Here is a 24,030-nt window from a genome sequence, read left to right as displayed (position 1 = left end):
CACGCGCCAGAGCGCAGCAGGGTGCTAGGATAAGTCTTAGTAACTAGTGGTTCTGGTTGAAAAATGTCCCTTTAAGTATCACCACAATATCCCCATACGTCTTATTACCTGTTCTGTCTGGCTGTAGCAGGCTGCCTAGTAAATTAAATGTCTTTGGCCCCATTACACTAAAACATGGAGGCACAATGTTGTCCTCATCCATATGTCTGTTCTGTATATGAGCTCCACTGCTCAATACTTTCATCAAACTGTCCAATGTTTCCAACAATTCCAGCCATTTTTCGTTTCTCAATAAGCTCCTGATTGTCACTCACTTCAATATTGTCCTCAACCAAAGCAATATTTTCCTCAGTCCCGTGATCTTCATTCACTTCACTCACTGAGGTTTCCTCCTAAGTTTGCTCATTTAGCAGATTTAATTAAAAGGTTTGTCTTCACAGTTGAATAAATGTCCTTTCCTTTAATCACTGTATATTTCTCCTTTTTAATCACGTTGTTTTCCACTCCGATGTCCGTCTCGAGTCCTTTTCTGCCGTCCATGACGATGTTAACTCCAGTGGTGGAAAAAGTACCCAATTGTCATACTTGAGTAAATGTAAAGATACCTTAACAGAAAATGACTCAACTAAACGTGAAAGTCACCCAGTAAAATACTACTTGAGTAAAAGTCTAAAAGTATTTGGTTTTAAATATACTTAAGTATCAAAAGTAAATGTAATTGCTATAATATACTAAAGTATCAAAAGTAAAAGTACAAGTATAAATCATTTCAAATTCCTTACATAAAGCAAACCAGACGACTTTCTTGTTTTTTAAATGTATGTTCAGCCAGCCACAAATGTACGTACACTTCAACATTCAGACAATTTACAAACAGAGTCTGCCAAATCAGAGGCAGTAGGGATGTTCTCTTGATAAGTGTGTGAATTGGACCATTTTTTGTCCTGCTAAGCATTCAAAATGTAACGAGTACTTTTGGGTGTCAGGGAAAATGTGTGGAGTAAAAGGTATATTATTTTCTTTAGGAATGTAGTGAAGTAAAAGTAAAAGTAGTCAAAAATATAAATAGTAAAGTCAAGTACAGATACACCAAAGAAATACTTAAGTAGTACTTTAAAGTATTTTTACTTAAGTACTTTAAACCACTGGTTAACGCTCTTTCTTAGCTAGCTCGACTATGCACTTGCCTCTGCTAGCAATACACTGTGCTAACATTAGCCTATTCTGTACCACAGAAAATAACAGTTTTAAACAGTTGTAAAAACCCACTTCTTCCAGACAGAATAGTTCCTGTAGATTCAGACTAACTCATCGCCAATCTGTTGTTATGTCTCGTGGGTTTCATAACCACGTCTGTATAACAATTCAATAGTGATGAGACAGGAGACAGGAATCAGTTCAACCATTTATCTTGAACGTGATCATCCAGTGTCTGTGTGTGTGTGTGTGTGTGTGTGTGTGTGTCCTGTGTGTGTGTGTGTGTGTGTGTCCAGTGTGTGTGTGTGTTTGTGTCCAGTGTGTGTGTGTGTGTGTGTTTGTGTGTGTTTGTGTTTGTTTGTGTCCAGTGTGTGTTTGTCCAGTGTTTGTGTGTGTTCAGTGTGTGCGTCAAGTGTGTGTAGGTGTCCAGTGTGTGTGTCCAGTGTGTTTGTGTGTCCAGTGTGTGTGTCCAGCGTGTTTGTGTGTCCAGTGTGTGTGTGTGTGTGTGTCCAGTGTGTGTGTTTGTCCAGTGTGTGTGTGTGCAGTGTGTGTGTGTGTGTCCAGTGTGTGTGTGTGTTCAGTGTGTGAATCCAGTGTGTGTGTGTGTGTGTCCAGTGTGTGTGTGTGTGTGTGTCCAGTGTGTGTGTGTGTGTGTGTGTGTGTAAAGTGTGTGTGTGTGTTCAGTGTGTGTGTGTGTGTGTGTGTCCAGTGTGTGTGTGTGTGTGTGTGTGTGTCCAGTGTGTGCGTGTGTGTGTGTGTGTGTGTGTGTGTGTGTGTGTGTGTGTGTGTGTGTGTGTGTCAGTGTTACCATGGTTAATATTTATAGGGACACTGAGGAGTCAACACCATGAACCCTAAACCCTGGATAGAGGGGCTCAGTGAATGTGGAGTGGAATGTGTTTAGGTGGGTCAGTGTGTCAGAGGAGACTCTGTAGAAGGACAGAATGCCGGCTGGCCAGTCCAGATACACTCCTACTCTGTGGGAGCTGGAGGGGGGGACGTCTATGGTAGTGGACTTATTATTATTGTGCCAGGCAGAGTAACTGTTGTCAGAGCAGAACAGACTCCAGGACTTGTCATTGTATCCAATCCCACAGTCACTACCCCTTCCTCTCCTGCTGATTCCTTTATATGCCACTCCTATATCAGCCCCTCTCCCACTCCACTCTACCTCCCAGTAACAGCGCCCAGTCAGACCCTCTCTACACAGCACCTGTCTCCAGTCCTCAAATCTCTCTGGGTGATCAGGATACGGCTGCTCCTCTCTCCTCCATGTCACCTTTCTGTTCTCCTCAGACAGAGAGAGGCGTCTGTTTACTGTGTTTAGGTCCAGTGTGAGATCACAGACATCTGATGGATGAAACCAGACACAATATTAGAAATCATCATCATTCACATTAGAATGTTAACTCACTTTTCACTAATTCATTTAATGTAGATGTTTCTAGGTATCAAAAGGAGAAGTTAAGGTAACTTGAGATTTGTTGAATGATCATATGTTATACTGTATGGTAATATAAAACACACGTATTCCCATTAATTACACACACATACACACATCCTGAACACACACACACATCCTGAACACACACACACACAACCTGAACAAACACACAAACACACACACATCCTGAACACACACACACACACACACACATCCTGAACATACACACACATCCTGAACATACACACACATCCTGAACATACACAAACATTTCTAATAAAACACGAACGTGCCACACACACACACACACACACACACATTGTCAAAGCAACTCTTTGTAAACTTTGGTGTCCCTGATTTGTGCTTCTGTAGAACTACAGCTGATATTTAATATGACCAAGTAAGTAATGATGGTGGTCTTTGACTTTGACTTCACTTGAATTAAGACTTATTCTTAGTCATATTCTTCACAGCAGTCAACACTCACATTTTCTAAGTCCAGGTTTCATTGTGTTCTCTCCACCATGTTCCACACTGTAGCAGTAAGCAGAAGAACAGACAGTCATTGAGGGATACACGTGAACTCACACACACACACACACTCACATACACACACACACACACACTCACACACACATTCAGCATATAACTTTGTACAAGCGGTGGTAAGAATGTTTGTCTGTGTGTATCCAGTGTGTGTCCAGTGTGTGTGTCCAGTGTGTGTGTTGTGTGTGGTACCCAGTGTGTGTGTTTGTGTGTGTGTGTGTGTCCTGTTTGTGTGTGTGTGTGTGTCCAGTGTGTGTGTGTGTCCTCTTTGTGTGTGTCCAGTGTGTGTGTGTGTGTCCTGTGTGTGTGTGTGTGTCCAGTGTGTCTCCAGTGTGTGTGCTCAGTTTGCGTGTGTTTGTCAAGTGAATGTGTATGTCCAGTGTGTGTGTGTGTCCAGTGTGAGTGTGTGTGTGTCAAGTGTGTGTGTGTGTGTGTGTGTGTCCAATCTGTGTGTGTGTCCAGTGTGTGTGTGTGTGTGTGTGTGTGTGTGTGTGTGTGTGTGTGTCCAGTGTGTGTGTGTCTGTGTGTGTGTGTGTGTGTCTGTGTGTGTGTGTGTGTGTGTGTGTGTGTCCAGTATGTGTGCGTGTGTGTCCAGTGTGTGTGTGGTGTGTGTGTGTGTCCAGTGTGTGTGTTTGTGTGTGTGTGTCCTGTTTGTGTGTGCCGAGTGTGTATGTGTGTGTGTGTCCAGTGTGTGTGTGTCCAGTGTGTGTGTGTGTCCAGTGTCCAGTGTGTGTGTCCAGTGTGTGTGTGTTTGTGTGTGTTTTCAAATGAATGTGTGTGTCCAGTGTGTGTGTGTGTGTGTGTGTCCAGTTTGAGTTTGTGTGTGTCAAGTGTGTGTGTGTCCAATCTGTGTGTGTGTCCAGTGTGTGTGTGTGTGTGTGTGTGTGTGTCCAGTGTGTGTGTGGGTGTGTGTCCAGTGTGTGTGTGGGTGTGTGTCCTATGTGTGTGTGTGTCCAGTGTGTGTGTGTGTGTCCAGTGTGTGTGTGTGTCCAGTGTGTGTGTGTCCCCAGTGTGTGTGTGTTTGTCCAGTGTGTGTGTGTGTGTCCAGTGTGTGTGTGTGTGTGTGTTTGTGTGTGTGTGTGTGTGTGTGTCCAGTGTGTGAACTGATACACGTGCACACACACACACACACACACACACACTGGACCACACACACACACTGGACCCACACACACACACTGGACACACACACACACACTCACACACACACAGACACACTCACAAACTCACTCACACACACACACACTGGACCCGCACACACACACACTGGACACACACACACACACACACACACACACACACACACACACACACACACACACACACACACACACACACACACACACACACACACACACACACACACACACACACACACACACACACACACACACACCGGACACACACACACACACACACACACAGTCTTTATATAACTTAGTCCAAGTGGTGGTCAGAATTATTGTCTTAACTAGCCTGATAACTCCAACATGTCTGATATGAACATTGACATAAACCCTCTACATACTTGAGTTTCTCCAGTCTGCAGTGTGGATCCTCCAGTCCAGCAGAGAGCAGTCTGACTCCTGAGTCTCCTGGGTGATTGTAGCTCATGTCCAGCTCTCTCAGGTGTGAGGGGTTTGACTTCAGAGCTGAGACCAGAGAAGCACAGCCTTCCTCTGTGACTAGACAGCCTGACAGCCTGCAAAGAGTCAAATCATATTACAACCACACTGCTATTCTTTGGTGGTGAAAATAGCGGCAGTATATTTTTTCAAAATGTTCAGATATATCAGCGTCCTGAAACCTGCCATATACATTTATAAAGGGATGTATCATTGTTAACAATGACAAATGATTGAAGTACTACTTCTAGATAGAAACATTTATAGTACAAATATTTGAGTAGACTGACCAGACCAGTTTAAAAAGCAGTATCAGTCAAAAGACAGACAGTGAGGTATCAGATTTAGATTGTATTGAGTATACAGTCCACACCATATCTATTTTGACAGTGAAGCTAACATTTTAAATGTGGCTCTATACTCCAGCATATTGGATTTCAGATCAAATGTTTCATATGAGGTGACAGTATATAATGTCACCTTTTATTTGAGGGTATTTTCATACATATCTGTTTCACTGTTCAGAAATGAAAGCACTTTATGTATCTAGTCCCCCCATTTGAAGAAGTCATAAGTATTTTGACCAATTCACTTACAGTGTATTAAAGTAGTCAAAAGTTGAGTATTTAGTCCCAAACTCGTTGGTTGCATTTGCAGTTTGTTTTGGTTGTGTTTTGGGATATGTTTTGTCCAATATTAACTGAATGGTGGATGATGACTGGAGTAATTTTCTGTCTAAGTGAGTAGATAACATGTTTCTAAACACTACTAAATTAATCCTGATGATGCCATGATTTAGAAAAATCATGAATGAATCATGAATAATAATGAGTGAGAAAGTTACAGAGGCTACAACAAAACATGTTAACCTCTCACTATTACCAATAACAGATGGGGTATGATCCTTGTTCCTCTGTAACTTTCTCATTCATCATCATTCACGATTCATTCATGATTATTCATAATCATGGTAGCATCCACATGAATGTAGAAGTGTTCAGAAACATCTCCTATTCTTACTGACAATACAAGTGAAGTGACTCCAAAATGACAGGACATTATTCACCGTTCAGTTTCTATTGGGAAAAACATCATCCAAAACACAACCAAGACCAACTGCAAATGCATTCAACAAGTTTTTAGAATCATAAGCTTGATGTAATCACTGCAGGTAAGGAATATGGGACCAAATACTAAACTTATGACTACTTTAATACAATATAAGTGAATATGTCCAAATTATTAAGACTTTTTCAAATGGGAGAACTAGATACATAAAGTGATTTCATTTCTAAACATTAACACAGATATGTATGAAAATATCCTCAAATAAAAGGTGACATTGTGTACTGTCACCTAATATGAAACATTCTATCTCAAATCCAAAATGCTGGAGCATAGCACCAAATGTAAAACTGTAAGCTTCACTGTCCAAACACATATGGTGTGGACTATGTGTGCCTGGTAAACACATGTGGATCTGGTGAACAGTTATCACTTGTTGACCAACTACAGGAATACTGACCTCAGAGTCTCCAGTTTACAGTGGGGATTCCCCAGTCCAGCAGAGAGCAGCTTCACTCCTGAATCCTTCAGGTCATTGTTACTCAGATCCAGCTCTCTCAGGTGTGAGGGGTTTGACTTCAGAGCTGAGACCAGAGAAGCACAGCCTTCCTCTGTGACTAGACAGCCTGACAGCCTGCAAAGAGTCAAATCATATTAAAATCACACTGCTATTCTTTGGTGTGAAAATATATTCTTTCAACAATTTCAGATATATCAGTATCCTGAAACCTGCCATATATATTCATGTATGTATATATACACACTACTACCAGTCAAAAGAAGAATTTCACATATAAAATACAGTGGGGAAAAAAGTATTTAGTCAGCCACCAATTGTGCAAGTTCTCCCACTTAAAAAGATGAGAGAGGCCTGTAATTTTCATCATAGGTACACGTCAACTATGACAGACAAATTGAGCAAAAAATATCCAGAAAATCACATTGTAGGATTTTTTATGAATTTATTTGCAAATTATGGTGGAAAATAAGTATTTGGTCACCTACAAACAAGCAAGATTTCTGTCTCTCACAGACCTGTAACTTCTTCTTTAAGAGGCTCCTCTGTCCTCCACTCGTTACCTGTATTAATGGCACCTGTTTGAACTTGTTATCAGTATAAAAGCACATGTCCACAACCTCAAACAGTCACACTCCAAACTCCACTATGGCCAAGACCAAAGAGCTGTCAAAGGACACCAGAAACAAAATTGTAGACCTGCACCAGGCTGGGAAGACTGACTCTGTAATAGGTAAGCAGCTTGGTTTGAAGAAATCAACTGTGGGAGCAATTATTAGGAAATGGAAGACATACAAGACCACTGATAATCTCCCTCGATCTGGGGCTCCACGCAAGATCTCACCCCGTGGGGTCAAAATGATCACAAGAACGGTGAGCAAAAATCCCAGAACCACACAGGGGGACCTAGTGAATGACCTGCAGAGAGCTGGGACCAAAGTAACAAAGCCTACCATCAGTAACACACTACGCCGCCAGGGACTCAAATCCTGCAGTGGCAGACGTGTCCCCCTGCTTAAGCCAGTACATGTCCAGGCCCGTCTGAAGTTTGCTAGAGTGCATTTGGATGATCCAGAAGAGGATTGGGAGAATGTCATATGGTCAGATGAAACCAAAATATAACTTTTTGGTAAAAACTCAACTCGTCGTATTTGGAGGACAAAGAATGCTGAGTTGCATCCAAAGAACACCATACCTACTGTGAAGCATGGGGTTGGAAAGATCATGCTTTGGGGCTGTTTTTCTGCAAAGGGACCAGGACGACTGATCCGTGTAAAGGAAAGAATGAATGGGGCCATGTATCGTGAGATTTTGAGTGAAAACCTCCTTCCATCAGCAAGGGCATTGAAGATGAAACGTGGCTGGGTCTTTCAGCATGACAATGATCCCAAACACACCGCCCGGGCAACGAAGGAGTGACTTCGTAAGAAGCATTTCAAGGTCCGGAGTGGCCTAGCCAGTCTCCAGATCTCAACCCCATAGAAAATCTTTGGAGAGAGTTGAAAGTCTGTGTTGCCCAGAGACAGCCCCAAAACATCACTGCTCTAGAGGAGATCTGCATGGAGGAATGGGCCAAAATACCAGCAACAGTGTGTGAAAACCTTGTGAAGACTTACAGAAAACGTTTGACCTGTGTCATTGCCAACAAAGGGTATATAACAAAGTATTGAGAAACTTTTGTTATTGACCAAATACTTATTTTCCACCATAATTTGCAAATAAATTCATTAAAAATCCTACAATGTGATTTTCTGGATTTTATTTCCTCATTTTGTCTGTCATAGTTGACGTGTACCTATGATGAAAATTACAGGCCTCTCATATCTTTTTAAGTGGGAGAACTTGCACAATTGGTGGCTGACTAAATTATTTTTTTCCCCACTGTATATTTTGATTTGTTTAACACTTTTTTGGTTACTACATGATTCCATTTTTGTTATTTCATAGTTTTGATGTCTTCAGTATTATTCTACAATGTAAAAAAATTTAAAAATAAAGAAAAACCCTTGAATGAGCAGGTTTGTCCAAACTTTTGACTGGGACTGTATATAAATTAATGAATGTATTATTATTAACAGTAGATAACATGTCTCTAAACACTACTAAATTAATCATTGTGTGTGTGTCCAGTGTGTGTGTGTGTCCAGTGTGTGTTTGTGTGTGTGTGTGTGTCCAGTGTGTGTGTGTCCAGTGTGTGTGTGTCCAGTGTGTGTTTGTGTATGTGTCCTGTGTGTCCAGTGTGTGTGTGTTGTTCAATGTGTGTGTGACCAGTGTGTGCGTGTGTCCAGTGTGTGTTTGTGTGTGTGTCCAGTGTGTGTGTGTGTGTGTGTGTCCAGTGTGTGTGTGTGTGTATAATGTGTGTGTCCTGTGTGTGTGTGTGTGTCCAGTGTGTGTGTGTTCATTGAGTGATACAGGAATACTGACCTCAGAGTCTCCAGTTTACAGTGGGGATTCCCCAGTCCAGCAGAGAGCAGCTTCACTCCTGAATCCTTCAGGTCATTGTTATTCAGATCCAGCTCTCTCAGGTGTGAGGGGTTTGACTTCAGAGCTGAGACCAGAGAAGCACAGCCTTCCTCTGTGACTAGACAGCCTGACAGCCTGCAAAGAGTCAAATCATATTAAAACCACACTGCTATTCTTTGGTGGCGAAAATAGCGGCAGTATATTATTTAAAACATTTTCAGATATATCAGTGTTCTAAAACCTGCCATATCTATTCATAAATGGATGTATCGTTATTAAAAATGACAAATCATCAAAGTATTGCTTGTAGAGAGATATATATATATAATCATTTTAAAACCACACTGCTATTCTTTGGTGTTGGGTAATTTTATTTCAAAGTGGGTAGATAACATGTTTCTAAACACTACTAAAGTAACCCTGATGATGCCATGATTGAGAAAGATCATAAATGAATCATGAATAATAATGAGTGAGAAAGTTACAGAGGCTACAACAAAACATGCTAACCTCTCACCATTAACCTCAAATAAAAGGTGACATTATATACTGTCACCTAATATGAAACATTCTATCTCAAATCCAAAATGCTGGAGCATAGCACCAAATGTAAAACTGTAAGCTTCACTGTCCAAACACATATGGTGTGGACTATGTGTGCCTGGTAAACACATGTGGATCTGGTGAACAGTTATCACTTGTTGACCAACTACAGGAATACTGACCTCAGAGTCTCCAGTTTACAGTGGGGATTCCCTAGTCCAGCAGAGAGATGATTTACTCCTGAATCCTTCAGGTCATTGTTACTCAGATCCAGCTCTCTCAGGTGTGAGGGGTTTGACCTCAGAGCTGAGACCAGAGAAGCACAGCCTTCCTCTGTGACTAGACAGCCTGACAGCCTGCAAAGAGTCAAATCATATTAAAGCCACACTGCTATTCTTTGGTGGCGAAAATAACGGCAGTATATTATTTAAAACATTTTCAGATATATCAGTGTCCTGAAACCTGCCATATCTATTCATAAATGGATGTATCGTTATTAAAAATGACAAACTATCAAAGTATTGCTTGTAGAGAGATATATATAATAATTTTAAAACCACACTGCTATTCTTTGGTGTTGAGTAATTTTATTTCTAAGTGGGTAGATAACATGTTTCTAAACACTACTAAATTAATCCTGATGATGCCATGATTGAGAAAGATCATGAATGAATTATGAATAATAATGAGTGAGAAAGTTACAGCTACAACAAAACATGCTAACCTCTCACCATTAACATCAAATAAAAGGTGACATTCTGTACTGTTGCCTAATATGAAACATTATATCTCAAATCCAACATGCTGGAGCATAGCGCCAAATGTAAAACTGTAAGCTTCACTGTCCAAACACATATGGTGTGGACTATGTGTGCCTGGTAAACACATGTGGATCTGGTGAACAGTTATCACTTGTTGACCAACTACAGGAATACTGACCTCAGAGTCTCCAGTTTACAGTGGAGATTCCCCAGTCCAGCAGAGAGCAGCTTCACTCCTGAATCCTTCAGGTCATTGTTACTCAGATCCAGCTCTCTCAGGTGTGAGGGGTTTGACCTCAGAGCTGATACCAGAGAAGCACAGCCTTCCTCTGTGACTAGACAGCCTGACAGCCTGCAAAGAGATCATCATGATTTCACAAAAACACACTGTTAATTTAACAGAGCAGCATTTGGTTTAGTCTCTCAAACAACATATAGATTAATATTCTGTCTCCTAGAATTGTATGGTCATATTGTTATACTAATGTGAACATCAATGCAGTGATTCAATATATTATAATATATATTTTTCTCTAAATTGAATATTTCTTCCTGATGATTAGTACTTAAATGTCATTTTATGTACTCACAGAGCAGCTCTGGATGCTTTGACCACTGGCAGCAGCCTCAGAAGACCTTCCTCTGATCTGGAGTATTTCTTCAGGTCAAACACATCCAGCTCCTTTTCTGAAGTCAGCAACACAAAGACCAGAGCTGACCACTGTGCAGGTGACAGTTCTTCTTTTGAGAGCCTTCCTGATCTCAGGTAGCTTTGGATCTCCTCCACTAGAGAATGGTCATTCAGTTCATTCAGACAGTGGAACAGATTGATGCACCTCTCTGGAGAGGTATTCTCCCTGATCTTCTCCTTGATGTACTTGACTGTTTCTTCATGGCTCTGTGAGCTTCTTCTTCTCTTTGTCAGTAGACCTCGTAAGTGCTTCTGATTAGACTCCAGTGAGAGGCCCAGAAGGAAGCGGAGGAACAGGTCCAGGTTTCCCGTCTCACTTTGTAAGGCTTTATCCACAGCACTCTTGTAGACAGTAACTTCAGTAACATGCGGTTTGGCCATTAGATTCTCATTGTTGTAGATGAATGAGAGGAACACATATACAGCAGCCAGAAACTCCTGAATGGTCAGATGCACGAAGCAGTACACCTTGTTCTGGTACAGCCCACATTCCTCTTTAAAGATCTGTGTGCACAATCCTGAGTACACTGAGGCGTCATTGACATCAATTCCAGCCTCTTTCAGGTCTTCTTCATAGAAAATCTGATTGCCAATCACAAGCTGTTGAAAAGCCAGTTGTCCCAGTGACAGAATGCTCTCTTCATTCCAGTGTGGACCTGTCTCTTCTTTCCCAAGATACTTTTCATTCTTCTGTTTGGTATGAAACACCACAAGGTGTGTGTACATCTCAGTCAGAGTCTTGGGCATCTCTTCTCTCTTGTCTGTACTCAACATGTGTTCAAGGACTGTTGCAGAAATCCAACAGAAGACTGGAATGTGGCACATGATGTGGAGGCTCCTTGATGTCTTTATGTGTGAGATGATTCTGCTGGCCAGGTCCTCATCATTGAATCTCTTCCTGAAGTACTCCTCCTTCTGTGGGTCATTGAACCCTCGTACCTCTATCACCTGGTCAACACACCCTGAAGGGATCTTATTGGCTGCTGCAGGTCGGGTAGTTATCCAGAGGAGAGCAGAGGGAAGCAGATTTCCCTCGATGAGATTTGTCAGCAGAACATCCACTGAGGTTGACTTTGTGACGTCACAACAGATCTTGTTCTTCTGGAAGTCTAGGGGCAGTCGGCACTCATCCAGACCATCAAAGATGAACAGAACTTTGTACTTGTCGTAGTTGGAGATTCTTGATACTTTGGTTTCCATTGAGAAGTGATTGAGAAGTTCAATCAAAGTGTGTTTTCCACCTTTCATCAAATTCAGCTCGCGGAAAGGGAATGAAAATACAAATTGGACATCCTGATTTGCTTTTCCTTCAGCCCAGTCCAGAATGAACTTCTGCACAGAGACTGTTTTTCCAATGCCAGCGACTCCCTTTGTCAGCACAGTTCTGATAAGTTTGTCTTGTCCAGTTAAGGGATTGAAGATGTCGTTACATTTGATTGCAGACTCTGGTCTTGCTTGCTTCCTGGTTGTTGTCTCAATCTGTCTCAGCTCATGTTCATTATTGACCTCTCCTGTTCCACCCTCTGTGATGTAGAGCTCTGTGTAGATCTTATTGAGAAGTGTTGGGTTTCCTTGTTTAACGATCCCCTCAAATACACATTGAAACTTCTTTTTTAGATTAGATTTTAGTTCACGTTGGCAAATCACAGCAAGCTCATCTGAATGAAGAAATAACACAGAGGATATTAATATTACTGTCAGTAGCTGAGTGTAGATGCGGTGTGGAAATCAAGCGCAGGAAACACGGGCGTTCGTGAACAAACTTTAGTCAAACATCGCAGCACCAAACAGGCGAACAGCCAACCCAACCGCGAGGCAAAATACAAATTACGCACAAACACACAGTGCGTAAAATGACGAATGCGCAACACAGTGCGGACTCTCGAAAAAACAACAAAACACGAGAGTAATACAGAGCAACAGCTAGACAATAAACAAACCAGAATGTGAAACCTAGAACAAAACACATATACTTTACACACACTGGCTCAACCTATTAGAGTCCCCAGAGCCAGGGCGTGACAATTACGTCTGATTTAATGCCTACAGTTTTGTAAAACTGTGTTATAAAGTTTAAATTATAATAATTTATTCTCTTAACTGTCTGTATAAATCTGTAAATGTTTTCATAATGCATTACATACTGGTGTGACTGATTATATTATTATTGGTATTATTTCTCTCTCTCTCTCTCTCTCTCTCTCCCTCTCTCTCTCTCTCTCTCTCTCTCTCTCCTCTGTCTCTCCTCTTCTCTGTCTAAATTAATCAACACAACACATCCCTGCTGCTACTTGTTGAGGTTCACTAGGTGTAGTGTTAAGGCTGCTACAATATCATTGAGTTACACAGCTACTTTAGCTGTACTTTAGCTACAGCTTTTAAATGTTCTAAAACAGCATTCAACATGAGGCAGACAGCTCTTACTTTTCTCCAGTGTGTCAGCAAGCTCCTTCTGGTTCATTTTCCTCAGGACGTGCAGTGTGATCTTCAGAGCCCCCTCTCTGGCACTGCTCTCCTGCTTCTCATCTTCAGCATCCACCACTTCCTTATCCTGCTTCTGACTCTCAAAGCCTTCTGGGAGTTCTGGACTAAGAATCCTCTTGAACATCTTCAGCTCGTTCTTCACAAATGTTATAATATTCTCTTCAAGCAACTGAAATAAATCAAGTAAATAAGTTATGCAAGAGACTAAATGCTTTCTCATTAACACATCAATGAATGATTGACAGATCAACTTTACTTGAGGTAAACAAAAACAAATGTACATAACAGGACCACATACACTGAATATGGAGGCCAGGTCTGTTTGATGACTCTGGGAAGACTGACCACTGAGAATCTCTGACTCTGATCGCTCCTGTTGGTTTCTGTGGACAACACATGAGATTACATCTCCTCATCCAGGGAGTGCACACACACACACACACACACACACACACACACACACACACATACACACACACACACACACACACACACACACAGAGGGAATGATGTGTTAGTTTAATATTGTTTTAGGACTATGAAAATGGAAAAAAGTATTAGCCTATGGATTATGAAAACAACAAAAAGAAATGGTAAAATGGGTGAGGAGAAATGACTAGAGACAGTGTTGTTTAACTCACTGACCATGACCCATGTGGTCCTCTGTAGCTCAGCTGGTAGAGCACGGCGCTTGTAACGCCAAGGTAGTGGGTTCGATCCCCGGGACCACCCATACACAAAAATGTATGCATGCATGTCTGTAAGTCGCTTTGGATAAAAGCATCTGTCACGATCGTCTTCCAAAGGAGCAGACCAATACGCAGCGCGTTGAGCGAACATGACTTTATTTAATTAAAGTGCCAAAACCAAAACAATAGACGATTCGTAAAGTCCACGGTTAAACATACCGTCACGGAACAAAAACCCACAAACACAAGGTGAACACAGACAGTTTAAATATGGCTCCCAATCAGAGATAACGAGCCGACAGCTGACACTCGTTACCTCCGATTGGGAGTCACATGACGAGACAAGACACTACAACAAAAACCAAACACAACCAAATGAACACACCCTATACCCAACACAACCAAATGAATACACCCTGGCTCAAACTACACAGTCCCGGAGCCAGAGCGTGACAGTACCCCCCCCCTAAAGGCGCGGACTCCGACCGCGCCTACACCCCAAAATAGGGGAGGGCTGGGTGGGTGTTGCTCCTCGGAGGCGGCTCCGGCTCCGGGCTTGACCACCACCCCTCTTCAATCCCCCCGTAGTGCCCCCAGTCCGATCTGACCCAGCTTGCTGGATCAGGACCTCCGACGCGCACCCCTGGCTTGGCGCGTGAGGTAGGAATGGACCGGAACTGGCAGACGATACGCACCCTTTGCCTGGTGCGTGGGGCCGGAACAGGCCTCACCAGGCTGAAGACTCGCATCCCTGGCTTGGTGCGAGTAGCAGGAATGGGCTGGATCAGGCTGACGGCTCGCACCCTTGGCTTGGTGCGAGTAGCAGGGACGAGCTGAACCAGGCTGACGACTCGCACCCTTGGCTTGGTGCGAGTAGCAGGAACGGGCTGGACCAGGCCGACGACTCGTACCCCTGGCTTGGTGCGAGTAGCAGGAACGGGCTGGACCAGGCTGACGACTCGCACCCTTGGCTTGGTGCGAGTGGCAGGAACAGGCCGGACCGGGCTGGCGACGCGCACCGTAGGTTTGGTGCGAGTGGCAGGAACAGGCCGGGTCGGGCTGGCGACGCGCACCGTAGACTTGGTGCGGGTGGCAGGAACAGGCCGGACCGGGCTGGCGACGCGCACCGTTAACTTAGTGCGTGGAGCAGGAACAGGCCTGGCTGGGCTGGCGACGCACCCCGTAGGCTTAGTGCGTAGAGCAGGGACAGGCCGGGCTGGGCTGGCGACGCGCACCATTAACTTAGTGCGTGGAGCAGGAACAGGCCGGGCTGGGCTGGCGACGCGCACCGTCCATTTGGTGCGAGGGGTCGTAACAGGCCGGACCGTACTGGGGACACACACCACTGGCTCTACCCCGGGAACTGGAACGGGCCGGACCGGACTGGTAATACACCCCAGTACCACTCGCCGTGCCTCTACATCTCCTCTCCCTACTTTGACCAGTGGCCCCCGTAACCTGGTGGCCTTTTGAATTCGCCCCTTCTCTGCCTCCGTCAGCCCCGTCGTCCATGCCCTGTGCCCCCCCCTAAAAATGTATTGGGGGTGCCTCTCGTCCCTCCGACGCTGCTCCCACATCCAGGCTGCCGACTCCTGGACACGCTGCTTGGTCCTTTGATGGTGGGTTTTTCTGTCACGATCGTCTTCCAAAGGAGCAGACCAATACGCAGCGCGTTGAGCGAACATGACTTTATTTAATTAAAGTGCCAAAACCAAAACAATAGACGATTCGTAAAGTCCACGGTTAAACATACCGTCACGGAACAAAAACCCACAAACACAAGGTGAACACAGACAGTTTAAATATGGCTCCCAATCAGAGATAACGAGCCGACAGCTGACACTCGTTACCTCCGATTGGGAGTCACATGACGAGACAAGACACTACAACCAAAACCAAACACAACCAAATGAACACACCCTATACCCAACACAACCAAATGAATACACCCTGGCTCAAACTACACAGTCCCGGAGCCAGAGCGTGACAGCATCTGCTAAATGGCATATTATTATTCTTCTTACCTTTGTTCACTAGAAAAGTATCCCTCTCTAAAGTTTAGAGGTTGACCCATAGACCAGTCACTCTTCATGGACACACAGCTGGGTACAGGGGAGGCTGGTCTCTCCTGCTTGATTAGACTTCAACACAACAGAGACAAACATTACATCTCTCATCTACTCTGAGCTCAGATGGGGAAACATAAGAAGAGTTTCATTCCAAAACGCTATATATCCATTTTCAGAAATGTTCGTAAATTAGCTTTTATTGTTTGAAGAAATAATGAAAGAGATGGCATGGGGTTGTTCAATGACAGACATGTATTTGTTTAAAATCTATCACTTGATGGTTTCATTTCAGAGAGACAAATGTTTTTTTGTGCAAAATCCAATAAATTCAGAACAAAGTTGACTACAAATACAAAGTTGCCAATGTCTTTGCAATTGATTCAAACAAGGGACGTATAAAAATGTGCTTCAAATGAAAACCGAGATGACTGCATTAAAATATAAACAGTAGGCTATAGGCCTATTTCAATCATATTGGAATATATTCAATATTCAATATATTTAGTTTTATTTTGCTACTTGTAGGCTACAGTCTGTAATTTGTCTCAATATATTTCATGATGTGTAGCCTAACATGTGCCCAATGATGTGCCGAATCTGTGATTTAGTGCATTTTTATTGTGTAAGCACTAGAATAAACTACCTCAATTTTTGCAGCCGTAGGTAGTAATATCTTTCTAGAAGCTGATCCATGGTCAGTATTGTGAAATAATTATAATGTTAAGGAATGATTTTAATGGAGAAAACTGATCCGAGAGCTGCGCTCCCCTTCTTTCGATCCTATCAGTATCGATACATGCTCCACCGGATGTGATACCTTGTCATGCTGCTGATCCAGTTTCTACTGGTCTGCCTGCGGATCTGGAACTCTGACCTGTTCACCGGACGTGCGACCTTGTCCCGAACCTGCTGTTTCGACCCTCTCTCTCTCTCTCTCTCTCCCTCTCCCTCTCTCTCTCTACAACACCTGCTGTCTCGACCTCTGAATGCTCGGCTATGAAAAGGCAACTGACATTTACTCCTGAGGTGCTGACGTGTTGCACCCTCTATAACCACAGTGATTATTATTTGACCCTGTTGGTCATCTATGAACATTTGAACATCTTGAAGAACAATCTGAACTTAATGGGCATGTACTCTTATAATCTCCCCCCTGCACAGCCAGAAGAGGACTGGGAACCCCTCAGAGCCTCGTTCCTTTCTAGGTTTCTTCCTAGGTTCCTGCCTTTCTAGGGAGTTTTTCCTAGGCCACCGTGCTTCTGCATCTGCATTGCTTGCTCTTTGGGGTTTTAGACTGGGTTTCTATATCAGCACTTTGTGACAACTGCTGATGTAAAAAATGTCTTCTGGGAATACATATGCAGACCAGGCCAGGGTTTGGGGTTTAAGAAGTCAATGAGAGGTAAAAATGACTTCCTTAGTTGTTAATTTTGAAAATGTTCTGTCTTAAGTAGTTTAACAAACGGACACATTTTCATGTTAGTCATAAACAACTTTATATCGAAAAAGTGTCTTTGATTTGACGGCCTGCACATGTGCAGTTCGGCACAAGACGACCATTAGACCCAATGACGTATTTCTGCGCATGAGCTTCAAATGAAATCAAATTGTATTTCTCACATGCGCCGAATACAACAGTGGTAAACTTTACCGTGAAATGCTTACTTACGAGCCCTTTCCCAACAATGCAGAGTTAAAAAGTCACAAAAATTATCTAAATAAAAAAGGAAATAGTAACATAATAAAATAACAATATGGTAGTTGAGGTAATTTAGGAAATATGTACATGTAGGTAGGGGTAAAATGACAAGGCAATCAGGATAGAGATTACATCTCCTCATCCAGGGAGTGCACACACACACTGACACACACACACACACACACTGACAGACACACACACACACACACACACACACACACACACACACAGGGAATGTTGTGTTTGTTTAATATTGTTTCAGGACTATGAAAATGGAAAAAAGGTTTAGCCTATGGATTATGAAGACAACAAAAATAAATGGTAAAATGGGAGAGGAGAACTGACTAGAGACAGTGTTGTTTAACTCACTGACCATGACCCATGAGTTCTTCTTACCTTTGTTCACAAGAAAAGTCTCCCTCTCTAAAGTTTAGAGGTTGTTCCATAGACCGGTCACTCTTGACGGACACACAGCTGGGTACAGGGGAGGCTGGTCTCTCCTGCTTGATTGGGCTTCAACACAACAGAGACAAACAATGCATCTCTCATCTACTCTGAGCTCAGATGGGGAAACATAAGAAGAGTTTCATTCTAAAACGCTATATATCCATTTTCAGAAATGTACAGGGGAGGCAACAACAATCACCCCATTATACCCATTTGGTTTGTAACTCAGTGAACCTGCGCAGCATTCGCTCAATTTGATGCCTACGAACGAAGACTTCGATGGATATCAAATTATCAAATTACACAGCAGCCTTTTAGAAACAACAAGTCCTCAAAGAAGAGGTTATTTCTTAATAAAAAAATGTATTCTGGCTGTTTAAATCGCCCACATCTTGAAAAAGAGGACAGGGACATGCGTTTTATTTAGATTGTACACTTTTTTCTTAAAACAAATATGGTTAACCATGACCAGAAAATGTTTAATGTTTAATGGCTATCCGCCAGCCATCGCCTCTAAAACTGTGTCTCACCTCACTATAGGTGACCACAACATCTACTCAGGTGAACAGTGTGCGTGCTCACCAAGTAGCCATAACCTTGTTAATTATAAGTTACCTGAGGGATACCTACAGGGTTAACGCTCACCAAGTAGTCGTAACCTTGTTAATAATAAGTTACCTAAGGTAAACCTACAGGGTTAACGCTCACCAAGTAGCTGTAACCTTGTTAATAATAAGTTACCTGAGGTAAACCTACAGGGTTAACGCAGGCAGGTCTCATTGATAATATAGTGTATTGAGATTATGATGGTGTTAAATGTTTTTTTAAGTGGAACTGAAAGAATGTTGATTTTGGTATCAAGAGGGAATGTTTTAGTGTAACGCCACATACAACAGTCAGGAAGTGTGTTGTAGACACGGGGCTTGGACAGTAGAGGGAGCCACCCACATCTTGGGAGGTTATATATACTGGGGGAACAACGACGAAGGGGCAGAAAGCATTGAGATTTATTTGGGACTGCTTCTCCAGATCTCCGCGGGTCTGTTAACTTATGCTGTAACCTTGTGATATTAATAAAAGCCTCTAAAACACGGTGCAGCTTACGTGGATTCTTTGATTGACAGCAATACCCACCAGCATTCGACGCGATACCACAAATGGAGGTCCTACCGAGATTCTGATTGCATCGTTCTGGTTCCCTTCCTGAGGCGCGAGGTGACTACTGCCCAAGCCGGCTTTAAAGGTGAGATTACTTACAAGATTCAGGCGTTAGTTATTCCGCTGATTGGGGAGAGGGCATTGAAGGTGTACAGATTAAAAGTACTTGGATCGTTGTTGATGTGGGGTGTTGCGGTCGATTACGGGACTTTAAAAATATTCTAAAATATATTCCATTGGTAACGGCAGGTAATTGGAAATTTAGAACATAAAACGGTAGGAATTAAGTATTGAAAGTGTACAATTAAGGCAGATATGCGCATCAAATCATACCGCTTAAGACCCCGGGGGGGCCATTTAGAAAATGATGGGCCGGCAAATCCTCTTACACGATAGAATGTGCAAGATGGTGGGGTTTTTTTTAAGGAAGAACTCGGTTTGATGGGATTTATCTGATTGTGATTATGACTCGACTCTCGTCCGACGGGGGGTTTGATTGGGTTTGATTTCTCGGTGTAATGGTCATTAATCCACGGTAGCAAAAATGGTAGGAGAAATATGTTAAAATAAATAGGGCAGTGCAGGATATGTATTTGTGTGGTAGGCCGCAGTTAGCTAAAGGCTAAGGCTAATTCTAAATGCTTGATTATGTTTCAGGCCACGTGGTACATAGTGGCTAAGGCTAATTCTAAATGCTGAAGTGTGGGTCATGCTACATTCTACATAGCGGCTAAGGCTAATGCTAATGCTAAATGCTAATTGTGTTGCGTGCTACATGCTAACATGTCCTTAGAGGTCCATTGCGATGGGTTAAAGCCTCTTAAACTTGTTTGCATTTGGGTGGAATTCAGAGTTCTACGCAAATGTAAGGTCTGTTATGTGTAATTGTCTGATTATAAGTGTAAAATAGAGAACTGAGGTAGAACGCTGGCGTTCTATGGTGTGGTAAGCATGGGGTTAAGTGGATGTGCGCATGCGCTTGATTTTACGGGGCTAAAACTACGACATGCGGTTGTGCTAAGCCTACAAAACACGGCATTGTGGGTAAGGGTCATAGGTATTTGGGGTTACCCTGCAGGGGAAAGTAGCCACAGATAAGGGGAAAATAGCCACAGATAAGGGGAAGGTGGACACGAATCTTCTAAATCGTTAAAGTAACTGTTATTCGAACATGAAACTATTTGTTAAGATGTAGTAAATTTATAAATTAAATATATGTTGACGGAGTATAATAAATTGAAATAAATGACGGATTAAAATAAAATAAAAATGTTTTGAGCGATCTATTTAGTCCTGGGTTCAGTCTTATAGCAAATATGAGTGGGGGAATATTGAATGTGGATAACTTGGTTAAGTGTATAAACTTTAAATGCTTGTCTGTACCGTTTTGTTCCCTTGTCATATGAGGCTATAGAACGGAGCAAAGGAGAGAGAGGAGGGGCTAACGTGTGCGTGACGTGACGTGACAAGGTGTGACGCAGGCAGAGGATCATTCAAAATCAGGCTAGTGCTTTTTTGTCTACAAATCTTCCCTATAGGATGTTGGATGCAATGACCATTTCTCAGACGCTTGGCAACAGACTGATCATTTGAATAAAATTTGCATTTTGGTGTCTCTGTGCATTACTGGGCTTGATTGGGGGTTCGGTTAGAAAGCAGGTACTGACATTATTCTGTGATATTAAAATACTTGGGTGCATATTAAACAATGGAATTTATTGGTGTGGTAGTGTTGTAGATTGGAAGTCCTTGTTTATGTGATTGCTGTGAAGTTGACTACTGCTATTCACTTTCCGGATGGGTTAAGGTAAGTGGGTCACTAATTGATAAATTGGTAAAATAGTTGTAGAAATAAAAGATTGGTGTTAATTATTCATACTTTTTTTTTAAAAATTAATTGATTTTTAATTGATTTTTTAATTGATATATATTTTTTTTTAATTAAAGATAATTTTTGAATACATTTTTTTAATTGAATTTTTTTGGGGGTTTTTATTTTTAATTATAAAAAAAAAATTGAATACATTTTTTTGATTTAATTTGTAATATTCATATTTTTGTTGATTTGTAAAAAAAAAAAAATAATTATGTTTTTCTCGGGTTGTTTAGGTTATATTAATAATTAAAGGGGGGGGGAAGCCATAGGCTATATAGGCTAAAATAAAATAATTCACAATAAAGGAATATAAAAGAGTAGTTACAATGGGGAGAAAGGATAGCAAGGCTATGAAAGTTATTACACCGGTTGATATAGTGGAACATAGTAATCCTTTAGTTAAGGGTATTGCGAGATTATCCGGCAAATGGAACAAACGTTGGCCTGACATTGAACAACCATGGCCAGTGGAAGGGACTCTTAACCCTGACGTCATCAACATCATGAAAGTGCTTCTGTCAATTTACAAGGCAGATCAGAAGAAGGGAAAACAAAAGGAATGACGTAAAGAGAAGAGACAAAGGGAGCTGGGTGTTCTTAAACTGTTTGAAGATGAAGGACAAAAACTGATGAAAGATACCAACGACAAGGGAAGCAAAGGTATGGAGAAAAGGCTAAAGGAAGAGACGTCGACAGAGAAACTGAGGGTAGAAGTCGGTATACCTTTCTCACATACGGATTCGGCGAAAAGACCCCCACATTATGAGAAGGAAGTACAGCTTAGGGATGCTTATCCTCAGCTTCCAGTGATCCTCCAGCAGGGTGATTATTACATCAGAGATGAAGATGAACAAATAATAGAGAGAGGACAAGCAGAAACAACCATAAAAATGCATCCAAGCTCCAAAGGTAAAAAGAAAACGAGAAGTCTGAAAAGTAAGGGTGGAATGAGGTTAAGTAGGATGGAACTGGATGAGGACGATGATGATCAGAGTGATTTAGAGGGGATCATGGGTGGATATGATCCTGTCATCAAACGGAGGTTGGCCAGAACGGAGAGAAGGGGTAAGGAAGGTTTGAAGAAGAAGGATACAAGATATTACAGTGCTGAGGAAGGTTTGAAGAAGAAGGATACAATATATTCGAGTGCTGAGGAAAGCAAAGATGAAGACAGCGATAAAGAGGAGACTGAAGGTGCTGTGTATTCGAAAGGAGTTTATCCTGCAAAGACTGGCACAGAAGAAATAGAAGGAGATATAGACCGATGCTTATCAGAACTGAAGAATGCAAGGACTGCAGGAGAGGTAAGAGAGCTAGAGGAAGAACTCCAGACGCTGACCATACAGAAGGAGAAACAGCTGAAAAAATAATCTAAAAAAGGTGAGACAAAATATGCATTAAGGTCAAGGAAAGATACCACGAGCAAAATTATACCAGTTATCATTCGAGGTCAAAACTTTGAATATAAGCCGTTGCAAAATACCGATATGTCAAATATACTTGAGAAGCTGCCTATTCTTCAGAATGGGGCCTATCCTTGGATTTCGAAATTGGAAGAAATTACGGTGGGAACACAGTCTGCCATAGGAGACGTCAAGAGACTGTTGGCTAATTTTATTTTGGGATTCCAGATATGGAAGAAGTCTTTCAGAGAGCTGGACTCATTAGATATGTAGGGACTGCAGTGAACGATCCTGAATTGTTGGCTGCAAGTAGGAATCGTCTGTGGAGAGCATTGAAAGATACATTTCCAACAAATGTGCATCCTGATAATATTCTGATTGACCCACTAGGACAACAAGAAAATCCGAGAGTTCATCAAGTGTGGAGAAATATTACTGGAAATGATCCAGATGTGAGTCAAATTGAGCAGTCAATTTTGAGAGCTAAACTGCAAATGGGACTGCCCTCACCAGTAAGAAGCAAACTGGCAGAAGTGGTTGGACTTGGAAGCATGACAAAAGGTGTCTATACAGATCGCATAGCTCATCAAGTGGATCTGTACAGGAAAAAGGAACTCAACCAGAAAGAGCAGGACGAGGAAACTCTCAGAAAACTCAATCAAACACAACTGGGGGAGAATAAAAAGGATAAGAAACAAGCTTTGGTTATGCAGAGTCAGTGTGCACCAAACCAACAATCACTGCCACAGCTTCAACCAGAACAGTTCCAACCGCAAGTGTATCAGCCACCAAGGGCGGCACCAGTTGGTTCATATCCACAGCCAATTTCTGGACAGACACAGAATTGGAGAGGAAGAGGACGAGAAGGCTTCGAAGGAAGAGGAAGATTTCAGCCACACTTCCAGCAATCTCAAGATGTGTGTTATAATTGTGGACAGGGTGGTCACTATGTCAGGGACTGCAATTGGTCAGGAGGAAACATCAGAGGGAATTTCAGAGGAAGATACAGGGGCCAGTCAAGATCATCTGGAGGACCGGTGAACCCCTACAGGGGTCCGGAGCAAGGATTCTAGAGGTGCCTAGATGATCCGAAAGGGGGGTGTCAGCTGGTAGCATCAGGACCGGAAAGAGATCCAACAATTGAGGTGAAAATAAACAACCGACCATTGGAAGTGATGGCGGATAGCGGAGCTGCGTTCACCTGTGTTCGACCTGAAGATGCTACACATCTCCCTATGTCCAATCAACTCGTTAGGACAATCGGATTTGAGGGAGTAAAACAGCTGATTCCTCTTACGGAACCAATTGAGCTATGCTATAAAGATCAGAAAATTACAATACCCATACTGGTAT

The 24,030-nt window shown here is 42.4% G+C and overlaps 2 protein-coding genes across 2 annotated transcripts; both read right to left on the bottom strand.

Annotated features, from left to right (window-relative positions):
• Positions 1 to 1,842: 1,842 nt before the first annotated feature.
• Positions 1,843 to 2,893, bottom strand: LOC311123006 (stonustoxin subunit beta-like; the record flags this gene model as incomplete). Its single annotated transcript, XM_084197302.1, has 2 exons — positions 1,843 to 2,547; positions 2,890 to 2,893. The coding sequence occupies 2 exons, from the start codon at positions 2,891 to 2,893 to the stop codon at positions 2,018 to 2,020; spliced, it is 534 nt and encodes a 177-aa protein (XP_084053428.1). The 3' UTR covers positions 1,843 to 2,017.
• Positions 2,894 to 10,323: 7,430 nt separating this feature from the next.
• Positions 10,324 to 13,336, bottom strand: LOC311123005 (NLR family CARD domain-containing protein 3-like; the record flags this gene model as incomplete). Its single annotated transcript, XM_084197301.1, has 3 exons — positions 13,277 to 13,336; positions 10,752 to 12,510; positions 10,324 to 10,513 (listed from the first exon to the last, which is right to left on the bottom strand). Exons 1-3 carry the CDS (start codon positions 13,311 to 13,313, stop codon positions 10,324 to 10,326), a joined length of 1,986 nt encoding a protein of 661 aa, XP_084053427.1. The 5' UTR covers positions 13,314 to 13,336.
• Positions 13,337 to 24,030: the final 10,694 nt, after the last annotated feature.

Source organism: Coregonus lavaretus (genome assembly GCF_964263955.1).
Source record: "Coregonus lavaretus genome assembly, contig: HAP1_SCAFFOLD_2156, whole genome shotgun sequence".
Classification (NCBI taxonomy): domain Eukaryota; kingdom Metazoa; phylum Chordata; class Actinopteri; order Salmoniformes; family Salmonidae; genus Coregonus; species Coregonus lavaretus.
This window is presented reverse-complemented; position numbering and strand designations above follow the sequence as displayed.